At 39.7% G+C, this 24,973-nt stretch overlaps 1 protein-coding gene across 3 annotated transcripts in view; it reads left to right on the forward strand.

The window, feature by feature from the left end:
* Window positions 1–24,973, forward strand: part of LARS2 (leucyl-tRNA synthetase 2, mitochondrial) — an 88,580-nt gene that overhangs the window by 44,388 nt on the left and 19,219 nt on the right. For 2 of the 3 annotated variants that reach the window (XM_055805307.1, XM_055805309.1), the window contains 7 exons: window positions 2,084–2,188; window positions 4,949–5,064; window positions 6,118–6,401; window positions 9,697–9,795; window positions 12,012–12,149; window positions 20,932–21,035; window positions 22,237–22,419. In XM_055805307.1, coding sequence (XP_055661282.1) covers window positions 2,084–2,188; window positions 4,949–5,064; window positions 6,118–6,401; window positions 9,697–9,795; window positions 12,012–12,149; window positions 20,932–21,035; window positions 22,237–22,419 — 1,029 coding nt within the window. The remainder of the gene's footprint in view (window positions 1–2,083; window positions 2,189–4,948; window positions 5,065–6,117; window positions 6,402–9,696; window positions 9,796–12,011; window positions 12,150–20,931; window positions 21,036–22,236; window positions 22,420–24,973) is intronic. The other variant, XM_055805308.1, reaches the window with a different exon arrangement.

A 24,973-nucleotide genomic window follows, 5' to 3' on the forward strand; every position in this document is an offset into this window, starting at 1 on the left:
TTTGTGGTTTTTAACAGTAAACTTGACATTTTGGTTGAGCTAAATTAAACTCTCATTCAGAATAATAACAGCCATAAGTCATTGAGAAAGAGGCACAATTCGAGAATTGTAACTCTGCTATTGTTGTGTACTCCTGCTATTTGTAAATATACTTATATGCATTCTTTTGTTGAACTTGGCTGGTATTTCTTACTATTCCTTGAGCATTTCAGAGGAACAAACTGGTATTTTCCAAAGAAGAGAATGTAAATGAGAAGAATTTCTACATGGACTTTCAGATTCACATTTCAGCCATGGTACATATGAAGAGCCAACAATGGCATTTGAATAAAAAGAAATTTTGAATGGTCTTGAATAGGCCATACATTAACCAAGATTTCTTAAATAATCCACCAGTAATATTAAAATTTTAATTTAATTAATTGTAATTGTTTTCAATGGAGATAGACTTGTAACTCCCTTTCTTCACTGTGTTCTCATTTAACTAATGAGGAGGATATATTTTCATGGTTTATAGGAAAGAAAAAAGCCAACTTTTATGGCGAGGTATCTTACAGTTCTGATACCTTTACTCTTGGAGTACAGCTCTGTATTTTAGGCTATTGTTATTTAAATAGAGACGAGCAACCAGTTTTGAAGCATTCAGTTTTGTAGCCTAGATAAATTTATGTTCATTTAGTGTCTGGTAAGTATTCTAGTTTTGACAGCATGAGGTGTCTGAGATAAAGATTTGACCCTTATGTTGTTCGTTATCTCATTATAATGCTATGCATACATTCTTTTGCATTTGTAACTGTAATACCATCTCTTTATGGCTATCATAATAATGATGTTGAGCCAGTGAGCTCAAGAAAGAATGTCTTCATAAACTGGAGTTACTATTTTGGGTTCCAGCATAAAATCAAAATTATTGCTGGGTGAAAGAGAGAAGTTATTTTTAAAAGCAGACTGTCCTACCCACTCAGCTTCCTGTTCATGAGGCTTTTTGGTTAGTTGCTTTTAAAAAGCGAAATGATTGCTTTTGTACTTTTTTTTAAAACATGAGGAAACCTATGTACAGTGGCTTGAATGGGAGGAATTTTTTCTAGAATATGGATATCTCAGACACCTGAAATTTGAAAAAGTAATAATGAGAAATAAATAAATATATAATTTGTGTTAAGAAGAGTGATGAGATACAGTAGCCCTGTTCTCTAAAATGCTCTTACTTTATTTCAAGCAGATTTTGTGTTGCAATACAAACCTAAGACTTTCCACAGACAGTCCTAAGACTTAGCTATGAAGATAGGAGAAGGGAAGCTCTTAGCTATTTTAATTATTTTAATTATCATCAACTTAAAGGCACTGAAAAAGTTAGAAACCAGTCCAGAATGAGATCTGGGGTTTGAATCCTCAAAGCTGGGAGTATTCAGATTTGATTTTCTTGTTGCTGAGCCACCCAAGCTACACATTGTCAATCAATTTCAGTTTATCACAGTTCTCACCCTTGATTCTCTCTCCTTCTCTCTCCCCTTCCCTGTGGACATTGGATTCCTCATCTCTAATATGAATGTGAATAGTCTGTTTGGAAATCAATAAGGATTTTTAGTTTCGTTTGTTTCAACACTGGTCAATATTTCTCATGCTTTGTAGTTCTTCTGTAAGCAAGCAAATCAAAAGTATAGGAAGTGTGCTCCCCTTCAGTTTCTTCTGAATAGCTGGATTATTATTTTTTTTTTGCATAATTTTGTAATAGTGTACACTAGTATATAATTCAGGGCTTACTAGAGCAAATTCATACAACTTTGCAGCAGGCTTGCATTTGGTCAAGTACTCAATTTTTTTATTATAATCCAAATTTTACTCTGTTTTTATTCAGGTGTTTGTTATAAGAATCATGAAAATTTATCAGTCTGACTTAATGAAGATTTTGATATGTCTGAGCTTTTTAGAAATGTGATTAGGCTTTTCATTGTCTTTCTTTTTTAAACAAAATTTTAATTTCATGTGTGCTTAAGATAAACTGAGTTCTAATAGTAATTAATGTTCTTAGCATATCTTCAGTCATATTTTACTTACCATGATCGTTAACACCTGTTTTCAGACTCACTGACTTCAGTGACAGCTGTGAATTTGCTGACCAGTCAGGAGATTCCTGTAGTCATCTCAGCAAAAACCAATTTTGAGAATTTTCTTGATACTAAAATAGGTATGTGACTTTTAATGCGTAAGTGGAATAATAGTTCTCAGTTGCTGTGTTGGAGCGATGAGATATACTGTTGCAGTAAATCTTTGAACACAGTGGCTTTCTTCTAGACTTTGGAACTCTGTTCTTCATTAGTGAAGGAAGGGAGAAGTAGCTATGTAGAATCTGTCTGGGGTAAGAGATTTACAGGCTGATAAATTTTAATGGAAATATAAAATTAGTCTAATGGGCTAAATTTGAGGATCTGCATATCTTAAGAAGGTTGATTACCTACAGTGCATGTGTATTTGGCTGTCTCTCACCATCCTTAACAGAACTGTACAATTGTTTGACATAAATATTGTGCCCAGCTACCCAGACTTACGGCTTTTTTTGTGTCATGTGTTTACATAGATTATATGTATCCTTACAGAGAAATGTTTCAGACAGTAAATGTACAAAACTTCCAAGCTTGACTTTTATGTGGCAATATTTGCATTGAGGTCAGTGAAATAATTCAGAATAGGTAACAATTCTGTTCAGGTAGCCTTGGACATTTACCTTGGATCCTTCATCTCTAAAGGAAGTGTTCCCACAATTTAAGGCACCTAATTTAGGACTGAGGATCCATAAATGGATGGGGAAGGGCATTGCTAGAGGATGCTCTGAATCACCTGGGGTGTCTTTCAGAGTTGTGCTGTGAAGCAGCCCGTCTGGCTCCTTTCTGGCACAGGGAGCCTAGCCCCTCTGCTTGGGTAGCTAAGTATGATGTGACTGTCCTTCTAAGTAAAACTGGAAATTGTACTAACTTTTAAAAATGGTGTCCATTTTAATCTGCACCCTCCGAGCTTTTTGTTTACTCCTGTGTTTTGCTATGGTCTCATCTCAGCTGCACTGAGCACGCAGTGTTCTGTGCCAGTCCTAATAGGAAACAGTTATCTCTTCCTCCCCCTTTCCACTCCCTTCCTTATCCCTTAACTCCCTTTTGTTGCCTCCTGGTTGTTGACACATCTTTCCTGCCCTGAAGCTGCTACCTTCTTCTCTGTACCACTGCCAATACCAGCTGTTCCTGCACAACAACTAGGATGAATAAAACCAGCTGATGGTACAAAGACATCTTGGGTGACCCTCACAAGGCTGGTGGAAGTTACCCACTTGGCTGTATACCTTACTTATAACATGCCTGCGTCTTATATTTTAGAGATGAATCTGTTTTTAAGAACCAGAACCTTTCCTTGTGTACAAGAAGCCAAATAATTTGAGATACCTAATCTTATTTTTCATTAAAAACTTCCAGCTTGTTCACTGGCATGTACCTTGGCCTTATGTCTGTTGGAAACAGCCCAGTTTTTCCCAGGAAGTTCTGGATGCCAGCTGTTGAGCTTTGCAAATGTACATTAATAGTATCATCTTTTCCAAAGAAGGAAGACCAAAAAGCGGGACCCACTTTTTTCCGTGTGTAGAGCATATTGTGAAGCCACCTGTTGCAGGCTGCAGGGCTCTTTGACAAATTAAGATACATATATTATTCTATAATAGGGCCTTGAAATGACAAGAGCGTACATCTGCTGGAAAGATAAAATAGTGATTCCGTATTTTGCTAGTTAAAGGGTTATTTTTCACAGGAGAGTTTTGCTTGGTTTTCTTTAGTTATCTGCTACCAAACTTCCATATACTGGCAGAGCTAATGTATAGCAGGCATTTCATTGTCTGGACAAAGATGATCATTAAACTGGTTTTGAATTAAGTCATTTGTATGTTAATAATTCTGATGTGCTCAGCAGTATTTTAAGAGATTTTGTCTGTAATTTTCATCAACTTAATGTTGTCATTGGCTTGTCAGAATAAATTTCTTTGGCTTTTAAAGATGACAGCAATTGTGCAAGATGGTTCAAAATATTAAATAAATTATCACTGAAAGGAAAAAAAATATGCAGAAAGATGTATCTGTCTGTGGGAATAATAAATCTGTTAGTATCTCAGTGTTATTTCAGAATACATGTGATAATAAAGTTAAGAAATTTCTTAGCTCACCCTGAAAGGTAGTCCTCCAAAGTAGAACTAAGACGGACAACTGTTGCAAATAATAAGATGTAATGGGAAAGATAGCACCAGGGGCCTCAAGTACTGTGACTTCTATAGCTGATTGGAACAGCAGTAGGAAGTGCTTTCAGTAGTTATAATTATGAATAGAGAATTGATGTTATTAGATTTTTTTTCCTGAGTTTATAAACAAAGCATATTTTTCATAAGAAGTTAAAGGGATAGTAATGTTAGAGACTGTTGTGTTGTGGTACATTTTAATAAACTGTGAAATTAGAAAGAGATTAAACTTAATATTGAAACAAGAGGATTATTTCGGCTGCTTGATTAGTATTTGTTTCTCCTATTTGCAGATAGCATTAAAATTTGTATTATGTAAATATATTACATTTAGAAAATATAACTGTATTGAAAATATTATTATCCAAATTTTGTAGCTTTATTTTTAGGCTGTTTCGGAACCATCAAATTTTCAGCCTTTTCTGAGGTAAGACATTGATGAATATTTGGATTACAGAGAAACTGAGAAAATGTGTTTGTAATTATTGCTGCTTAAATTTTGCTGCTTAAAGAACATGAAAACATTTTTATTGTTCTTAGATTTTTAAACTCCTTTGGGGAAACCTAAGTCATTATAATGAGAGTGTCATAGAAATAAAATGTTTTATCCTCAAACTGACAATTGATACCCTTGTTAGTCAATCCCAGAACTGTTGGGGTTTTTTTTTTCTCCCCTCCTAGGAATTCCTAGTACTAGTGCAGAAGATGCTGCAGTAGCTAAGAATTTGGGCATTTCTTTCACTGAAGTCATTGAGACATTGCCAAATGGTTTGGAGAAAGTCATTAATTCTGCAGAGGTGAGTGTACAAGTATGGATATAATAACAATGCAAACTAAATCTGTTTTCTCAAGAGTGGCAAATACTTCGTATGATTAAAGGGATTTTCCATATTTAAAAAAAAAAATCAAGCCAGGCTTATGCTACCAGATTTCTAGGAATAATTTAATGCTGAAATCTGTTGGCTCTTCTCTAGCAATAAAATTACTTTTTTTTTCTTTGGTCCTTGAGAGGAAGATACAATATTGGTCTGAGTCTTATAATGGAAACTGAATAGTTAAATCCATGTTAAAAGTTGATTCTTATTTCATAATCTCAGTAGATTTTTAAGCTAAATATTAACACATCAGTCCTTCTTCCACATAGTCATTGAAGTGTGGTGTAAGCCTTTATGGTAACATACCCACCTAACAGGACATAGAAATGTTATCTTTAAATAAGATATATGTGGTGTTCTAGCTTTTGAAAAAATGCATTTAATAGCGTACACAAAGCTCTTGTTCTGTTACATGACGGGTAGGGCCTAAATGGTTAAGATGTATAGAATCGTAGAACCATAGAAAGGTTTGGGTTGGAAGAGATGTTAAAGTTCATCTAGTTCCAACCCCTGTGCCATGGGCAGAGACACCTTCCACTAGCCCAGGTTGCTCAAAGCCCCATCCAGCCTGGCCTTGAACACTGCCAGGATGGGGCATCCACAGCTGCTCTGGGCAACCTGTGCCAGTGCCTCACCATCCTTATGGTATGTGAAAGTAACAATAGAAAAACCTAAAATGAACACAGGAGAAAAGCTGGTTTTACCATTTGCATTTCCTCAGTCTCTTCCTCATTTTGGTCATATTCTGGAAGTTTCAGTGAACAGCAGTTGATTAAAATATTAGCAGTAAGTGCAAATATCTGCCAATAAAGGCTGAAGGAGTCTACAAGACAATCAAGAACATTTTCCTTTGAGCAAGAGGCTTTAATTGAGTAGCTGGTATGTGAATGTTCTTGCATTTTCACTAACAGCAAATATAAATTTTTCTTTCTTTTCCTGCTGCTGCTCTTTTTTTTTTTTTTTTTTTTTAATCAGATCACAGGCATGACTCGGCAGGAGGCTTTAAAAGCTATTACCCAGCAGGCCAAAAATAAAAAAGTAGGTGGAGACCTAACAAGTGACAAATTAAGAGACTGGTTAATATCTCGACAGCGATACTGGGGAACACCTATTCCTGTCATTCACTGCCAGACATGTGGCACTGTCCCCGTACCTTATGAGGACTTACCTGTGGTGTTGCCCAGTGTAACCACCTTCACAGGAAAGGGAGCCTCACCTTTAGAAACAGCTCCAGAGTGGCTGAACTGTCCCTGTCCAAGGTAAGCCAATGCTGCATTTACTGCAGAATGGGAGAGACCGCTTTGTACCCGCTTGTTTCTTGTGCTCTTACTGTCAGTGTTGAAAACTGACACTCTGAGACAGGATACTGCTCCAGAATGATGCTTAGTCTGACCCAGCACGGGGGTTTGGTTTTTTCTTACATCCTCTTCAAAACTTCTTTTTTGCAACACAGACACCTACTGCTATTTCTTCATAAACAAGCTGAAGCAAACCTCACTGTTTCTAAGTTGGAGGAAAGAAAAAAGGGAAAACAGAATTATTTTCTCCCTGCCCCCCATTTCTTAGCCGTACTTCTTACTTTATTTTCTACAATAACTTTCATTATCTTTCCCCAGCAGAGTTCATATAAAGTTTATAATGATTATTGAATTACACCTTTTTGCTAAGGAAACTACCATTATGTTCATTTTCTTAGCAATAGTCCAACAATAAAATATTTCCTCAGCTATGTAATTTGTTATCATGAAGAATGACATTCACTGTACATTACAGATGACAGCATGTAATTCAGATTGAAGGAGATAGTAAGTATATGCATCTTGTCATTGCAGTAATCTTTGTTGTTTCTAGTCCAGCTGTTTAAGAAATAAACCAGCCCAAATTGAGCAGAGAGAGATATGTTGTGAAAATCAGTTGTCTGATTTTGAAGGAGGCTTAGATACTCTGTATGCTGGAGTTTGCATGCAGGTTTTACAGAACGAACTGGTAGAACATGAGGTGTCCCAGAGAAGTTTTTCATCAGCACTGCAATGCAATGCAGGTGCTAACAGATTGAGCGAATGAGCAGTACGTTACCAGGTTGCCAGGCAGGGGAACCAGACATATAAATGGTGTTAGGGCTGTCATTGGTAATGCAGCAGTTTCATAACATCTAACTTTATTTTAACATTTGAAGGGTAGAAAATCAGCATGGTTTTAATCTCTTAATTAGATAGCTTACACAGAGTAGTTTTGTGGTTCTCCAGGAACATGTCTTTTGACCTTTGTTGATAATATATTTTATGTAAAACACATATTTACTTCCATGTTTCTGCATACAAAATTTCTTCTCAGATACTCCTATTTAAATTACATATAGTAGTGTATTTTAAAGTGTGACTCTTACAGGGAAGCCTTCCTAAACAAGATCCACAGGTTTAGTAAAATCCCCAGAAATGCCATGGTCTACAATCCCAAATTTCAATGGGCAAATTTTCATGATGTGACTGAAAGTCACTGCGTGCACCCTTGGCTTCCTCTGAACTTCTATTCAAAACTGATATTGTTGTTTACCAGGCAACAATGTACTTTTGATGTATAACAATTCTTTCTGGATAGTTATTGTAACTGCCCTACTTCAAATCCTTAATCAAGGACATTTATTTAGTCAGAAATAAAGGTGTACGGGACTAGTTTCTTAGCCTAAAACGTGGTAGTTTGCTGAAATTGACTTTTTTTTTAATTCTCACCTTTATTTGTTTCTTAATGCTCACCTGTTTGACAGCTGTCTTCAGTATCGCTCATTCATATGCCTTCTACAGTTTCAAATCCCTTGAGCTATTACTTTTGTGTCTGCAGAGTCTTCCTTGGTTTTCCTTGCTTTGAGAAGTTGCATCATCCCTTCCTTTAGTCCTTCTCTCCAGTAACAGGTTTTGGTTTTTTTTCCATTGGTTGCATTTACTATCTAGAGCTAATAAGGAAAGCAAGATGGAAAGATACAAAAGTCCGTGAGTATTTGAGTGACATTAGTGTTAGCAATCATAAATGGGAGGAGATGCCCAAGTTGTTTGTTGTTACACAAGTAAGTCCAGGTAATTGTGATAATTGTCTGAAGATCATCTAATGAGATGAAAGTATTGTGCCTGTAATCACAGTATTGATATAAACTGTATAAATTTTGAAAGATGCCCATGCTGTCTCTGTGTTAGCGAGCCATGTCCATTGAGAGTACAGGCAACATCAGAGGCATGATGCACATACAGTTATGGTTCAACGACTGTAAAGTGTTCTTGCTTTTGAGTGAAAAGCCATTCTGTTTCAATGTAATGCAATAGTATTTTGCATTGGCCAAGTCTCTGCTTTATGTATACAATTTAATGAAATGGTTATTCTATATTAAAAAACAATTAGAAGTAATATTTCTTTACTACATTATTCCTATTGAAAGAAAAACTTTCTGGTAGAGAAGGGACTGGGGCAGAGACAGTGAAGGAAAATGTTAACGTGGTGGTACTCTCATCAGCTTGCCTTGGCAAGCCAAGATGAAGTGTCAGGCCGACAGGCAGACACATGTGGCAGCTCAGTCATCAAGCCTGATCAGAGACTGAACACGCAGTTGGAAAACATAAAACAGCCAGTCTCTATTTGTTATGTATATTGATTACACATATATGTACCTTTAAATTTACATACGGTTATAAATTGCATACATTTGTTACATATAGCCAGTGGTATTTATATACAAGTGTGTCACAGTTTGCAAGGTTTTATTGACATTAGAATAATCCCATTGTTTTAACTGTAAGAGTTTTAAAGAGAAATCATTTATAACAAATGGAAGTTTATTAAATGTGATTATCGGCTCCTACAAACAATTTCTGTTTAGGCAGAAATTAGCAGAAAGTAACCTGAGCTTCTAAAATTTATTTTTAAACTGTTTCTTGGGGCTGCCAATATAGCTCCAAGTAAAAATTGATATGCCATAATCACAAATTAAAATTGTGCTACAAGGTCTGGAAGAGATTTGCTACAACTCAGTGAAAGTGGAAGTGAAGCTAAGTTTGTTTTTCTAGAGGTGACAAATGGAGTCTGCAGAGACCTTTCTGTACAGACCATCAGTGAGAGGCACCAACCTGCTCCTCCTGCTAAATGTTTATGAAATTATTTGTCTGCTGGTACCTAACGAGTGTGATACGTATTCGGTACCCATTAACTTTACGACAAAGAAGGCTTGTCTGTGCTGTAAGACTTGCTTTGTTTCTTTCAAAATGGCAGTTCTAAAAAATTCCGGAAACGCAGGATTGAGAGGGCTGTCTGGTGCAGGGCCATCTTCCACTATCGCTGGGTGTCACAGCTGTTCAGGCCTCTGTTGGGTTTGCTTGGTTTGGGAGGGAGAGAGAAGGAGAGGCAGCCCTGTGTGCAGGTGTTGGACGACTTTTGAACGTGTCACTTCAGGCTGTTCAGACCTGGTCAGTTTTCAATCTAAATGTCTTTGTGGCCACTCTGTACACGGTTGTTTTTCTTCCAGGCTTGTCACTTCGCTAAAAATAGCTTTTCTCCTTCTCTGTCGCTCAGGTGTAAGGCAACAGCACGGCGAGAAGTCGATACCATGGATACATTTGTTGATTCTGCTTGGTACTACCTGAGGTACACTGACCCTCACAACACGGACAGGTGAGGGCTGCAGGCGCAGGGCCACTGCGGCGGTGAGCCCGCTTCACGGCATAGAAAGGAAGGAGGAGGCCAGACTCTCTGGTGCTTCTGGTTCTAACTGCTGTTGCAGAAAATGGCATAAACCCCCGTACTGCCCTGATTTAGTGCCTGCCCTCCGGCCTGAGGACTAGGAGCTGCTCTAAAAGTTTGGCATGTGGTTGCTCCCATGCCAGGAGATCTGGCAGAGCGGGATGTGTGGGCACAGGAGCTACAGGGCAAGGGGCAGAAGTTTGCGTGAAAGGGCATCATGAGGCAGGGCACAGAGAGCATGTTCAGCTGAGGAGCTAAAGATAGTCCTTCGCGGTGGGTGCTATCAGGAATGGCAGTCTACCACAACTCTCTCCGGGACTGTGGGAAGTTGCACGGTGTGTACCCTCCTTGGCAATACAACCAGTTGGTCAGTGTATGGACAGACGGTGCTTTTCCACCGGTAGGAAGAGGAATAGTCCGGTGTAACATCCAGCTGCCAAGAATGGCACCTTCATTTCTCTCCTCTTGAATTCCGGGTAACTCTTGCTACTTCTCGTGCACAGACCTAAAGTGAAGCGGCATCACAGCGAGCTCCTGCTGTGTCGGCACTTCGACTGTATGCATAATTAATGAAAGGAGATTTTTCATGTGCTGTGTATTAGTGGCTGCAGCATGGAGAGTGTGGGAAGATAGATGTAGTTATTAGTTGGTTTTCTGCTTCACAGTCTGCCTGTAGTAAGTAATGCTGCTGATACCACTGTTTTTTCCAAAGAGGAATTAGTGGAACAGCTCTACCATGTAGCCTGAGGAAGAGGGAGCTGCATTTTTAATATATTGATACCACATGTAGGGCTGTTTGGGCATGTATTTGTTGATTCATTGTCTCTGGAGCACTGCTGGGTACATACTACATACAGAGTGATTTAGTATAGCTAGGCCAATTATTTTTTTTATATCAGTGGCACTAGGTTATTTAAACTAAAGCAAAATCTTCTTGAACGCTTTATTTCATGATGGTTTTAATTATTTTCTAGCGATAGTGTGAATTTATTATTAATATTAAGTTAGGCACTCTCCAGTGATGGTTTGCAATATTTTTTGTGCGTGAAAAAGAGGGACTTTACCAGAATTTGAAGAAAAAATAGCTGGATGTAACATCCAGCTGTTGAGGTAACAGCTTAGTGTAGCTAAATCTGTTTTATATTGAAATAAGAACATTTCTGTGGACTTCTGCACTAGATTGCTACCTCCATTTGATTTGTTTGTTTGTTTTAGCTAAGCTGCATGTATGTAAACCCTTTTTCTGCAAACCATATTTCACAGGTCTAGAATTCGGCATAATTGCTCTGTTGATTTTGGAACCCTGTGAACAAGTTAGTTTTGATTTCATCCACTAAAGACATGAATCCCAGATCCACAATTTGCTTCTGGGCTCATCTGTGAGGAAAAAAGTGTTGCTATTGCAAAAAGTACAGATGGAATAATCAAACAGACTAACAAAACAAGTAAATCTGTTAGTATGGGACCATAAAGCATACATTAAAGGAGAGCATCTATACAAATGGTATTTTACAGGTAGGAACCCATTACAGGAGACATAACAATATTTAATGAAGCAGTAAGCAGTGCTGGGAAACCATGCAGGTGAGCTCCAACGACATGGTAAATATGCTGTAAATGACAAATTTACTGTAAATTCATTGAGCATCTTTCAGCTGGAGTGTATTCAGAACGTTTTGCAGCCTTAAACTGCTTCATTGCCCCCTAACGGCTACAATGCAAACCTCCAAGTAAAAAAACAATCAAGTATGAGTAGGCATGTCTTTTGTCTTTCATTCTAATATATTTGTATGTAAAACTTGAGAAATCCTAAAAAATTTGAAGGGTAGGCTCAGGGTGTTTATAAAAAATCATGTAAAGAGCAAGCAAATATTTTCATCACTTTCTCAGGTAATGTATCTGAAATTTTAGTTGCTTGACTAAAACATAGGAAAATAGTATTTTTGTGGATCTACATCTCAGTGGAAATTAAATTTTTGTCTGTAATTTAATAAGCATATAACTTAAAAATTAAAGAGATCTGATAGCAAAAGTTATATTACACATGTATTGCTCTCAGTGGTGTCCAGTTGAGTATGATAAACTACTTCAGTAGAGCTGATCTTTCTTCTCCACATTGTATTTCTTCTATAATTGTGTTTTTTCAGGCCCTTTAATAGTGACTTAGCAAACTACTGGATGCCTGTGGATTTGTACATCGGAGGAAAGGAGCATGCAGTTATGCATTTATTCTATGCGAGGTTTTTCAGCCATTTTTGCCATGATCTGAAAATGACAAAACACAAGTAAGCCTTATATATTTCTATATAATTTTTTCATATTTCATTTGACTAGCAAGAGTGTTAGTGGACATTGTTATGATGGTAGAACATTACACTGAATAAGCCTGAATTGTCCTGCTTGTCAGTCTTGGCTTACTACTTGGTTTCTCAGAGCAGTTGCATTTTCTGTATGCCTACATACGTAGTGTTTTTATTACATGAGTATTAACTGGCTCAGAGCAAGTGGTAAAATGCTGCTGTAGATTTTCAGCCTGTAAAAGCTTGCATAAACTAGTAACTTCAGGCATCCTGAGTAATACTATTATTTCAAATTAGGTAACTTCCTGCCAGTAATACCATTAATTTCGCTGGAACCATGCATATGTAGAAAACTAAGCACTCCTATAATTCACTGCAGTATTGGACTTGAACAGTGCAAAACACTTCTTGATAAGCAAAAGCAGTATATTTATCTGCTGTCCATTTATTTTTTATGTAATGACTTATATATAATTACTTTTAACTACTCTTGTTGCTGATGCTGCTATAGCTTAATTCATGATCCTCTGTTTTGGTTAGAGGTAAAGTCTGAGGCAGGAAGGTGAGTCATCTGATGTTCTTTGTCCTCTCAGGTAGGTTCCCAGCTTGACATCCCCATTTCCACTGAAATTCTGCCATTCTGTGCCCTAAAATGCCATCACAGAAATGCCTCAACTGGGGGAGGATGCTAGTGTCAGAGCAATGAAATACTGCCCCGTGCTCACTCTTGTTCTCCCATCAGCAGAGGCATTTGAATAAATGGAGTCAAAACAAGTGATCCTGTGAGAAGAAATGCTCAGTAATTTCTCAGCTGGCAACTTGTATACATTCATTCTTTACTAGTATCCCCTCTAAAAACTTGGTGTGAAGAGGAACCTAGATATACATGGCACTGAGCTTTCTTGAATGCAGTAGTTTTGCTATAAAACTAGAACTTAAGTAGCTGTGCACCAGGAAAAGGTGGACTAGTTAGTGGAGCCAGCAGAATATTTCCGTGAGTTACTTCATAGTCAGTTGGTGAAAATAGATGATGTGCTGTTATTGCTCATTCTTGCCTTCGAAATGGTTTGCAGTGAGAGCTGTATTTGAAATTTTGGATATGGGTGATTTGTGTACCTGTGTTTCACTCCGTTGTCTCCAGCCTGCATGGCTGCAGCAGGAAGGCTGTTTCTTCTCTCAGGGAGTGGACCTCTTAAAGCAGACCCTTTTTCTCAAGAGGTGCTATTTCTTTAGCAGAGGATTTCAGAGCTGTCCCTTGCAAGCAATTTCAGGCTTATCAATTCTACAAAAGATTTTACAATCCTAATCTATCAGCCAGCTAGTGGAGCTTTAACATACAGCAGCAAAATGTTCTTTTGTGAGTCAAATTATTCCACCTCTCAAAATGGCGTTAACTATGGTGTCTGAAGTATTGTCACTGTAAAGTGAGATCACAAGGAAGAGGAGGTTTGCTTGCAAAGTGGTCCACTCTGGTGTGCAAGAAAATGAGAAGATGGGAAGAAGCCAGCTTGGCTGTAAAGGGCTCTGCTGAATGAGCTGAAGCACTAAAAGACATGCATGGAAAGTAGGAACAAGCATGGGCTACCCCTGGAGAAATGTGGAAGCATTGACTGGCTAGGCAGCGTGGAATTCGGAGAGGCCATAGTTCATCTAGAATTGAAACTGGTGAAGAATGTGAAGGCAGTATAAAGGACTTCTGCTGACACATTGAAAAGAACATCAAGGAAAACATTGGTCTGATGCAAAATCAGACAAACAACCTAGTAGCAAAGGGCAGTCTTTGCCTTGGCCTTTGCTGTCAAGGTCTGTGCTTAGTAGGAGAGTTTGAAGGAGAGTGGTACTACCCACTGTAGAGTAGGATTGAGTTACGGATCACTTAAGTAAACCAGACACATACAAGTTCTAGGCTCATGAAAGACAAGGTGACTGGGAGTAGCCGACATAAATTTACCAAGAGGAAATCATGGCCAGCTTAATTTGCTTTCCTTCTGTGTGAGATTATTCCCTCTGTGGATGGGGAGAGAGCTGTGTGTATCTTTTACTGTGACTTAGCAAAGCCCTTAACTTGTCCTGTGGCATCCTTGTAGCCAGACTGGGGAGTTACAGGCTGAATGGGTGGACTACAGCATGGGTGAAAAAAATGTCTGGACCAACCATCAGGCTCAAAGGGTCCGTGTTCAGAGCCTGACCAGCAGCTGTTTGCAAGTGGTACTCCTCAGGAGTCCCCACTGAGACCAGTTGTATTTAATGTCTTCATCAACAACCTGTGCAGTGCAACACTCTGAGCTCGCTCTGAGCAAGTTCACTGATCGCTGCACACCAAGAGAAGTCATTGATACTCTGGGTGGCAGGGCTGCTATGCGGAGGGCTTTGATGAGCTGGAGAAGCAAGTCTGAAGTGCTGATAGGAATTTCAGGTACATGGAGCAGATTGCCCACAGAAACAGCTGGGGCTGTGCCGACTGTGCGGGGACCATTACAGCAGAGAGGGGCTTTAGGGGTCCTGGTGAACACCGTTAGACATGAGTCATCAGTTGGTGTGAGGGTATACTGTGCTGCATTAGCAAAACCACATTCAGCTTTGAGTATCTCTGCTCATCACTCAGGAAGGCACATGTGGAATATTGTGTCCAGTTTTGAGACGCCCCTAGTGCGAGGGACATCATTAAACTGAAGAGGATCTAGTGGAAGCGTTGGAAGGGACCTTAAAGATCATCTGGTTCCAACCCCTGGACATGGGCAGGGACACCTTCTCTCAGCAACCTGTTCCACTCTCTCACCACCCTCACAGTAAATAGAATTTCTTCCTAATATCTAGTCTGAATCTACCTTCTTTCAGCTTAAAACTACTACCCCTTGCCCTATCACTACATGCCCTGGTAAAAAGTCCCTTTCCAGCTGCCTTGTAGGCCCCCTTTAGGTACTGGAAGGTTGCTAAAAGGTCTCCCTGGAGCTGTCTTTTGTCCAGGCTGGACAACCCCAACTCCCTCAGCCTGTCTTCACAGGAGAAGAGACGGTCAGCGTGGAGAAGAGAAGACTAAGAAAGGAATGTAATTGCAGTCTACTGCTACCTAAAGGAGGTTCATAGAGAAGACGGAACCAGACTCTTCTCAGAGATGTACAGAGAAACAGTCACAGATTGCAGCAAGGTCCAGCTGGGCAGAAGGAAAGTGGTTTTGACAGTGAAGGTGATCAGACTGCAGCAGTTTGACTGGAGAGGTTGTGGGATCTCCATCACTGTAAATTTTCAAAACTCAGCTGGATGAACAACCTGAACTTAGGTCTGCAGTGAGAAAGCGAGTTGGACCAAATGACTTCCAAATATCCCCTCCAACATACATTATTTTAAGACTCCATGAATCTGTAGCTGTATTTATTTGGAATGTGTTTTGTTCACACGCCGCTGTGACAGAGCAGTAGCACTAAAGCTGTGTAGCATGGACTGGTCTAAATATGGTAAATTGCAGAAGAAAACTCTTAACTTCAATTCAAAAAAATATGCCTAAGAAGCATTGACTAGTGGCAATAGCAGAGAAAATCAAAATTGTTTTCTGTAGAAGTAGTTCACAAGACTGGGGAATTCCTTTGACATCATATACAATCTCAAGAACAGTTGCACATGTGAAGGTACTTTATAGCATTGCCCCTAGGATCTGTTTGTGCTGCTTACACGTGTACTCAGACTGCAAGATGATTGTAACAAATTCATCATGCTTGATTTAGCTTTACACAAGTTAAAGCATTAGATGTTTTTAAGCTGTGATGTCAAACTAGGATTTTGTTTTGATATGGAAATTGTAGCTCCTTTATAAATAGTACCATGTTTTAAATGTTTCAGCATTGGTCAGAAGCCACTTTTGCTCAGTCTCCTGTTAGGACCGCTCGAGGGCTGGTCTGAGAGATCTGAAAAGGGTGATTCAAACAACAAGCTTCTTGTTAGGAAGCTTAAAGTCATGGTGTCAAAGCCCACAGCTCCGAGGGAGAACATTAAAATGTTAAAAAACACTGCCCTCTTGTGCATTTTCATTCTTTCTTTAATAGCTCAGGTCTCGTTCGCTGATTAGCTTAGTAAAATTCTGCTATATCTCAGTTAATGAGATCTGCCATCACTTACAGTGTTATCTAGTATCCTGACAAATTTAATCTGTAGTAACTTTTCATTTTGATAGGTTTTTTTCATGGAGGTTTTCACTGTTTGGCTGCTCTGACTTTTAGATCCATTGAAATATTTCCTGATAGTCTTTAATTCTGTACTAATGGATATTAATAGAATAATGAGGTTGAAAACAGAAGTTAAAAATTCCATAGTTTAGATTTTTCAAAGCAATCTCTTCAAATAGTATGTACGTTATTATTATAAAAATATTATAGGTGTCATATATAAAATAAGCCTTTAGAGACATCACACATGCTTTCATAGAAAATGTAATGTTTGCGGGCATCTAGAATTGTAAAGGTGTCAATGTGGTTTACACGTGCCCTGAAGATGGATGTGATCTTTTATTTTGTGGTTTTTTTTAATGCATTGAACTGGAGCTGGTGGGAAATGGTGCTCATTTCCTTAGTAATGACAAGGCAGAATAAATGGCACTCTGTGGGTAGTAGTACATGTGATAACAATTAAGCCCAAATTGATGTCATTTTGTTTTAGCAGTCTGGTCTGTACAGTGCATCAGTTCTATAATTAATTCACAAGCCAGTCGGCCCTCCCAGCTGTGACCGCCGGTGGGAGAAGGGCCAGGTAAGCAGCTGGGGCCAGCAACCTCCTCATCTGTTCCAGGTTAATCCACCATGGCCAGTGTGTGCTGACACACTCAGTTACACCTGCTCAACTGAATTATTGCAAGTACAAGTTACACAGAATTTGGCTCTTCCCTAGACTTCAGGGAAAATTATTTTTTCAATAATTTGAAATGGGATCTAGCACACCCTCCCTGAAGGATTATAAACCAATAAAGAAGTTTATTGCTGCCATTAAGTCAGCAGATTTGACTGTGATGGAGTAAATCTGTTGAGTGAGAAGGCACTACTTTCATGTAGCTGCATAACAGAATAAAAGAAGATATGTGTGTGACAGAAATAGCTTATTTTTTGAAGGAATGATGTTAGAGCTTCTCTACATACGTTAGGGACTTTATCACTAGTATTGATTTGAAGTAAAAGCACTCAGCTATTGACTCTGCAAAATCTTAGACATTCAGTATTGTTTGATCTGTTGTCTGCCTAAAATGGTCAGCTTCCACATCCTCCAGTCACTTCTGTTCTGGCCTTCCTCAGGGTTGCCAGGTGGTTACAGCTAGATCTAACAGCAGGTTTTACAAGCACCTGAACTCAGCTAACAGTGACTGACTCTCGGGCACAGCATCGGACTCTCTCAGCCATTCTAAAGGTGCAGGATGCAAATACACGCAGTGAGCTCCCTTGATAAGGCTATCCCGTCCTTTGAGTCAGCTATTTATCACTGTTGCAGGCTCCACAGAGTCCTTCCAGCCAGGTCATTTGTTATTGGATTGGAAGTCCTGCTAGTCACCTTGCACAGAGCAGAGCAAGGACCGTGATGACATGGCGCTGAGCAGGAGCTCCTGATCTGTCATGCTTGCCCTGCCATCCGTTGCGTGCTCTATAGAGGGATTGGTCTATCATAGAGACGAACCTGTACATGAACATTACTGGAAGGAAAAAGATGGATTACACAATTCATGGCTGGCACAGCTGATCCTCTTTCTCCGAGGTGTCAGGCAGACTTCACAGGTGAGGTCCCATCTGATGTACGACATGATCAAAAGCTGCACATAACTAAGGCCACAGTGCCCATGCTCCAGCACTTCATGGGCAGGTGAAGGTGTGTCCTGTTCCAGCATCCTTACAATCTGAAATGTGATCAAGCATTCAAAGGAACTCAAGCCACCTTTTCGTTCACTGTGCCAGGAATGTTTTTCTGTCTGAACAGAGCTCAGTTTCAGTGGGTCGCAATGGTATGGCTCAGGAGGTGTTATGATGCCAGCCAGGACTGGGTGCTGCAGTATTTAGATCAAAATTGCATCACACCTGCTGTCCTGCAGTGTCTTGGCAGTTCCCTTCCGCAGCCAAGAAACACGTCGCTTTCTTCAAAGGGGCAGGTTTTAGGTGTGTGTTTTTATTAATGTGGATTGAAGTGTAACCCGGTGATCCTGATGGGTCCCTCCCAACTTGGTGTTCTGTGATTCTGTGTGCCCATGAGATGGAGCCACCACAACACTGGCAAAATCACTGTGCACTTCAGGAGAAATTCAGTCCAGGGCTCAATTTGTTCTGAGCCCTGTGTTTATTAGATGGGCTCTGGCTTTCTCATTTTGGGCATGTCTCCGTTCTCCTGTGGTCTCCCACGAGGAACGCGTGGGGGTTTTTTTCCCCATACTTGGTAATGTATTTTGTATTGCATTTTTGTAGCCTCTGTCAGCATAAACAAAAATAGGAAATGCTCATTTCTGCGTTCAGCTTTTAATAACTTGGCATATGATCTGAACTAACTCTTTGTCACTGAAAGTAAGTGTTCCTTGAAAAATTGCTGCCAGTGGAGAGCCCTATCTGATTTGGATGTTCTGACTACCCCATTAGCTTTATTTTAGATAGTAGGAAGTGTAGCTATTTTAATAACCGTTTAAGATCTTAGGCTGAACTACTGAATGATAGAGAAAAAAAATATTTTTATTTTCCCTTGGTGTAATATCTTTAGTTTGTAGAAGAAACTTACCCTGAACATGTCCAAATCTCCTGAAGCTTTTTTCTACCATTTGTTGATGATAGATTTACAAGGTTTTTGTTCCCAATTTTCATCTTCTAATTCACTCAGATAATTTGTGATAATTATTTGAGATTTTAGATAATACTGCCTCCTATTTTAAAAATACTTTTTCTTGTTTATACTGTCTAAATTTTATTTCAGTTCTCATCTCCTGAAATTCCTATCATTTATTTCTGAACAACAGGATTTTTCAGGCAACCTGTGAAATATTGTCTAGAAAATATTTATGGAGATGCTTGAATTGCTATTCTACTTAACGTTGTTGATAAAACCAGGTGGCATGGCAGAGACTCCTACTGCTTAGTGACTGAATGATACACCGCTGTGTGCCAGTACTTGCACAATATTTAAAAGTATGCAAACTACATAAGGAAGGAAACTCATGTTCAAACATGAATATGTCGGAGACAAAGTATGAGGCCTGTCACTTTCTCTCTCCCAGTTTAAGGCTTTTCTTTCAAATACCTCCTCACATCAGAGTCATCAAAAGACTTTAAAGGCTAGTACTGGGATGATAGCTGCTTTATGGCAGTTAAAACATGCATGAGCGTTACATAATTCAATAATACTTTAACTGTATTATTAAATAATGTTTTAAATCACGAGATGAATTGTTGTATCATTTATATTTCCTAATGATGTAAAATACTAAACTCCTTAAAAGTGTTTTGAATTATGATTTTTTTGCACATGTGAAGTAAAATGTGGAAGTCTGGGTTTAGTGTTTCTTCTTTAGATGGATTTATTCTAGCTTTTTAAAAAGTATGTACATAGGAGTAATGCATCCTTTTGACATAAGTTGTTTTGCTAGATATGTGGGGCTTCATTAGGTGGAAGTGTGGAGGATTCAGATTGCTTAATGTTGAGCACACGTGTGAGCATTAGGAGATGCAAGTCAGTACTATCCAGCGATGGTTAGCACGTCCTCCAGAATGTTGGTCACCCACGTCTTTGTGTTGGAGGATCCCATGGGAAGGCTCCCCAGACTCTGTGCCTTCTCGGTCCGGCTCCATACCTCCTCCCTGGCCCCTACTGTTCTTGGGAGTTCTGTTAGACCTGCCTTACTTTCCTGGCCGATTGAGTGGGGACCAAAAGCTCTAGAGATTATTTTTGTTGTCTTTTTTTTCCCCATGAAAACAGCAATAGACATCTGACTTGATGAATTAGAAATCCAAGATCATTGCAGGAGGTGGCCATAATAATGTATCTGTCAACTAGAGCAGTATTTACTTGAGTTTATTTCCGGCTGAGTATTCTACTGCCCTTATCTTTGGTGCTTCTAAGGCTCTTTTTAGCTCTATCATACACACATTTGATGAAAGTTTACTCTTCCTGATGTAAATTCTGCTAGAAAAGTAATGTTTTAATGTTCTAGAAGCTAAAAAAATTGATCTACTGACATGAATGTTCCAGCATTGCTGTTTTTCTAGCGTACTTTTTTCTTACAGCTAGGTCTTCGTGGCTAGTTCTGCAAAGGCACAAGGCATGCAAGTGCTTGTGTTAGAGGAACTGTCTTCTCCGTTTATAGAAAGAGATGTACAGCAAGATTTTGGTTTGTTCAAAATACTGTGCTACTCAGAGTGAAGCTAGAACTAAATATTTGTAAGAAGGACAGTGAGACTGGGTACTTGAGCCCTTTTACACTTGGGGATTTAGCTTGAAGTTAGTGAAACTTCACTGTTGGCCAAAGAAACTTCTGTGTATTATCCATATGCTAATTTGAAAAGTGATGTTAGAATAACTCAGTACTAAATTAGGATGCAAGAATGCATGCCGAATACAAATAAATACTTGCCAGCCAGGCACCATGAATAAATGTACAAAGTACCCTTTCTAAGGTGACAACTATTTATGCATAATCAACTTAGAATTCTTGTTTCATTAAATAATTGTGACTGATTGGCTCAACACCTGAGGCTTATCATAAAGTATGCTTTTGACAGCTCTTTTCAACAGACAAGTTTCTTTTTCCTTCTATCCTTAGGGAGCCTTTCCATAAGCTCTTGGTTCAAGGTCTTATCAAGAATCAGACATTCAGACTAACAACAACAGGCCAGTGTTTGAAGAGAGAGGAGGTTGATCTCACTGGTAAGAGAGACTGCATGGGAAAATCAGCATAGGTGCAACCACAAAGTCAGGGACTGCTTTGTACAAGTCTCAGTGCTGGGAAAATTTGGAAGAGAAAATGAATCCTTGCAATATTTATACTGGAGAGCAGCTACTGTGAGTTTTGGATTTATATGCATTGCTGAGTGCACAGAGACTCTACCAGTCCAGCAGCCCTTAATTGCATCCTAACACAGAAATGGTGCTCTGGTTGTTATTTTAGCTCCAGTATAGTCCAAAAGATCAGGAATCAGTTGTGGTAAGACGGTGCTCAGCAGCTTGCTGAATGGAGCTAGTAGTCCCAGCAAACAGACAAACCCACAACATCGTGGCAAAGGTAACGCAGATGTTGGTGTATTTGGTACGTATTAGGAATGTAAAATGTGTGTAGGAAAAAGTGCTGTTTCTCCAGTTCTTTGCAGTGCCTTCAGTGCACAAGTGGAGCAGCAAGTCCTGGCTTGGGGAATTGTAGCAACAAGAGTGGTTTGGTTTTGCTGGAGGCACGTTTGCCTCCCTTAAGCACTCCCCTCGCCCAACCGTGTTTTCACTGTTCTCCTCCTGCATACAAACCCCGTAAGTCATTTAAACAAGCAAACAAAAAACCCCTTACATTTACCACTGTCTGCTGTTGCTTTTTTTGTCCAGAAAAGCTAGGGCTTTTCTGTAGCAGCTGTTTCTGCTCAGTTGCATCTTTATCAGTGTAAACGCCTGAATTCTGAATTCATGCAACAGAAGGCACGTTCCTTGTCAGGATAACTTAGTACAGTTGAAACCTATAAATCTTGTGTTTGTAAAAGCTAAGTGCAGGTCAGAGTTGTACCAAATCAGTACACTTAACTACAAGGTTTTAAATATCATGGTTATAACAATGGTTAAATCTTAGGAGCTGTCAAGATATCCCATAGGATGCATGCCAGATACAGCTCCCAAATGGTAGAAGGAGACTTACTGTCATGTTTTAATGGAAGCATTGGGATATTACCTGTGTTAAAACATTAAAGTAGGAAAAAGTTGGGAGGGAAGAGAGTGTTTACAATGGGTGGTTTTCCTCTTTGAGCTGTTCGGACACTGAAAAAACCCAGTAGAAATAGTTTTTTCTTCATATGCTTAGGGAACAAAATCAATTGCTGTTACAAATGAGCAGAATTTGTTTTAATATTTTGTCCATGTCTTTAATATTTAGGAACTGAACCAGTTCATCTAAAAACTGGTGAGAAGCTCCAAGTTGCTTGGGAAAAAATGAGCAAATCTAAGCACAATGGAATAGACCCTGAAGAATTAGTAAAAGAATATGGCATTGATACCCTGCGTCTTTACATTCTGTTTGCTGCTCCTCCGGAACAGGATATTTTGTGGGATGTTAAAAGTAAGTCAGGTTGTTTCCGTTGTTTGTTTTGTTGGCTTTTTTCCTAGTGTGTTAGATTTTAAATACAAAATTCATACAGTTCTTGATGCCCAAGTTTTGGAACAATTGAATTGAAAAAGTATAATGAGCAGATTTTATTGTTTGGGGTTTTTAAAAGAGAGGAGGTCACAAAGCTGTCACTGAGAGGCAGGCTTGCAAGATTATGGCAGGCAGTTACATCTTACGAGCTAAAAGCATGTAGGAGAAGTGCTTCTTAAGTGGTATTTTCTTATGCAAACTTGGACTGCGTTCTCTTATTTTTTTATTAGCTACGACTGACTGAAAATTATTATTTTAAGATTATTTTCTTCAGTATAAGCTGCTTTTTTAAATCATATCAGATTGCAGATAAAACCTTGCGCTATTTGTTATTATTATTATTTGCATTTATTTACACACACGTGCAATGACTTTTGTAAGCTGGACTGAAATATTCTCGGAAGAATCTCATTAGAAGATAATCAGAGCTCCTAGTAACTAATATTTGTGCACACATGACATTTTTATGAGCTTATTTCTTGAATACATAAAGATTTACCCTCCTGCACACTTACTGCCATCATGCAGTTTGTCATACTGACATATTAATTTATTTTATCTACTGTGGTTCATACATTTTAATGTAATCTTATGCATACATTTAAGTCTTAACCCTCTTGTTGCATAAGGCTTTAATAAAACACTCCATGTCTGGTTTAAAAAGGTGTACTCCATTCTTTCTTGTGTTTCTTTCTTGCTACTTAGTGTAGCCTGCACTTAGCATTTTTTCAGTTGATGACTATTATCCTTTACGTTCTTATGCATTCATTTATGTATTATTGCACTGTTGTGTGTACTGGAGGAGTGGACTTCGTGACTTTCCTCTGTTGGCTTTCTGTCACCATCTAATCACAACAGGTCAGAGCTAGGCATGTGAAAAGGTCTCTTAAAAAAAAACAATCAAGCTTTAAGTTCTTCACCCCTAACAGTATGCAGGTACATAATTCCCTCTGAAGCCGCTAAGTGTGTTGCACAATCCTTTTGCTGTATTTTTCCATCTTGAAAATGGAATAATTAAATTAGTGTGAGAATTGTGGGTATACAGTCTTAGTTGCAAAGTATACTAGAGCTTGGTAGTTAAACATTTTTTAAGAAATCTAAGCACAGGCAGGTATAATACTAGCAAAAATGCATTTAGTGTTTCAAATCAACCTGTTTACTACTTGAGAAACACAAAGATTTCAGAGTCCTGTTGTGTTAAGAGAGTATTGGAAAATGTGAACAAAAGGAGATGTTAGTAGCCTAAAGATACTTACAGGGGGGGAAAATGGAAAGTAGGTGAAAAAGTCTCATAATTCTTTAAGCTTGGATCTGAATTTTTAATGATAACAAAATAGTGAATGTTTCAATTGAAGAAATCAAGCAAGTTGTGGTGGGTTTGACCTTGACTGGATACCAGGTGGCTTCCAAGTCAATCCATCACTCTTCCCTCTTCAACTGGACAGGGGGAGAAAAATACAATGAAAGGGTCGTGGGTTGAGATAGGGACAGGGAGATCATTCAGCCGTTACCATCACTGGCAAAACAGACTCAGCTCAGGGAGATTAATTTAATTTATTACCAGTCAAAATCAGTGTAAGGTACTAAGAAATAAAACCAGATCTTAAAACACCTTTCCCCCACCCCTCCCTTCTTCCTGGGCTCAACTTCACTCCTGATTTCTCTGCCTCCTCCCCCCGAGTGGTGCAGGGGGACGGGGAATGGGGGTTACAGTCAGTTCATCGCACATTGTCTCTGCCGCTCCTTCCTCCTCACACTCCTCCCCTGCTCCAGCGTGGGGTCCCCCTCCCACAGGAGACAGTCCTCCACAAACATTCTCCAGTAGAGTCCTTCCCACAGGCTGCAGTTCTTCACACACTGCTCCAGCGTGGGTCCCTCCCACGGGGTGCAGCCCCTCAGGAACGGGGTGCAGCCCCTCAGGAACAGGCTGCTCCAGCGTGGGTCCCCCACAGGGTCACAAGCTCCAGCCTGGGCTCCTCTGCTGCTCCAGCGCAGGCTGCCCACACAGTCACAGCCCCCTTGGGCATCCCCCTGCTCCGGCGTGGGGTCCTCCATAGGCTGCAGGTGGATGCCTGCTCCACCGTGGACCTCCATGGGCTGCAGGGCACAGCCTGCCTCACCATGGGCTGATTCACCACGGGCTGCAGGGGAACCTCTGCTCTGGCACCTGGAGCCCCTCCTGCCTCCCCCTGCACTGACCTGGGGGTCTGCAGGGCTGTTGCTCTCACGCAGTCTCACTTCTCTCTCTGGCTGCAGTTGTGCAGTTTCCCCCCACCTTCTTAAAAACATTATCCCAGAGGCGCTGCCACCATCACTGATGGGCTCAGCGCCTTGGCCAGCTGTGGGTCTGCCTTGGAGCGGCTGGCGTTTGCTCTATCAGACATAGGGGAAGCTTCTGGCAGCTTCTCACAGAAGCCACCACTGTGGCCCCCCCTGCTACTAAAACCTTGCCACACAAGCCCAGTACAGAAAATTG

Source organism: Falco peregrinus, chromosome 5 (genome assembly GCF_023634155.1).
Source record: "Falco peregrinus isolate bFalPer1 chromosome 5, bFalPer1.pri, whole genome shotgun sequence".
Classification (NCBI taxonomy): domain Eukaryota; kingdom Metazoa; phylum Chordata; class Aves; order Falconiformes; family Falconidae; genus Falco; species Falco peregrinus.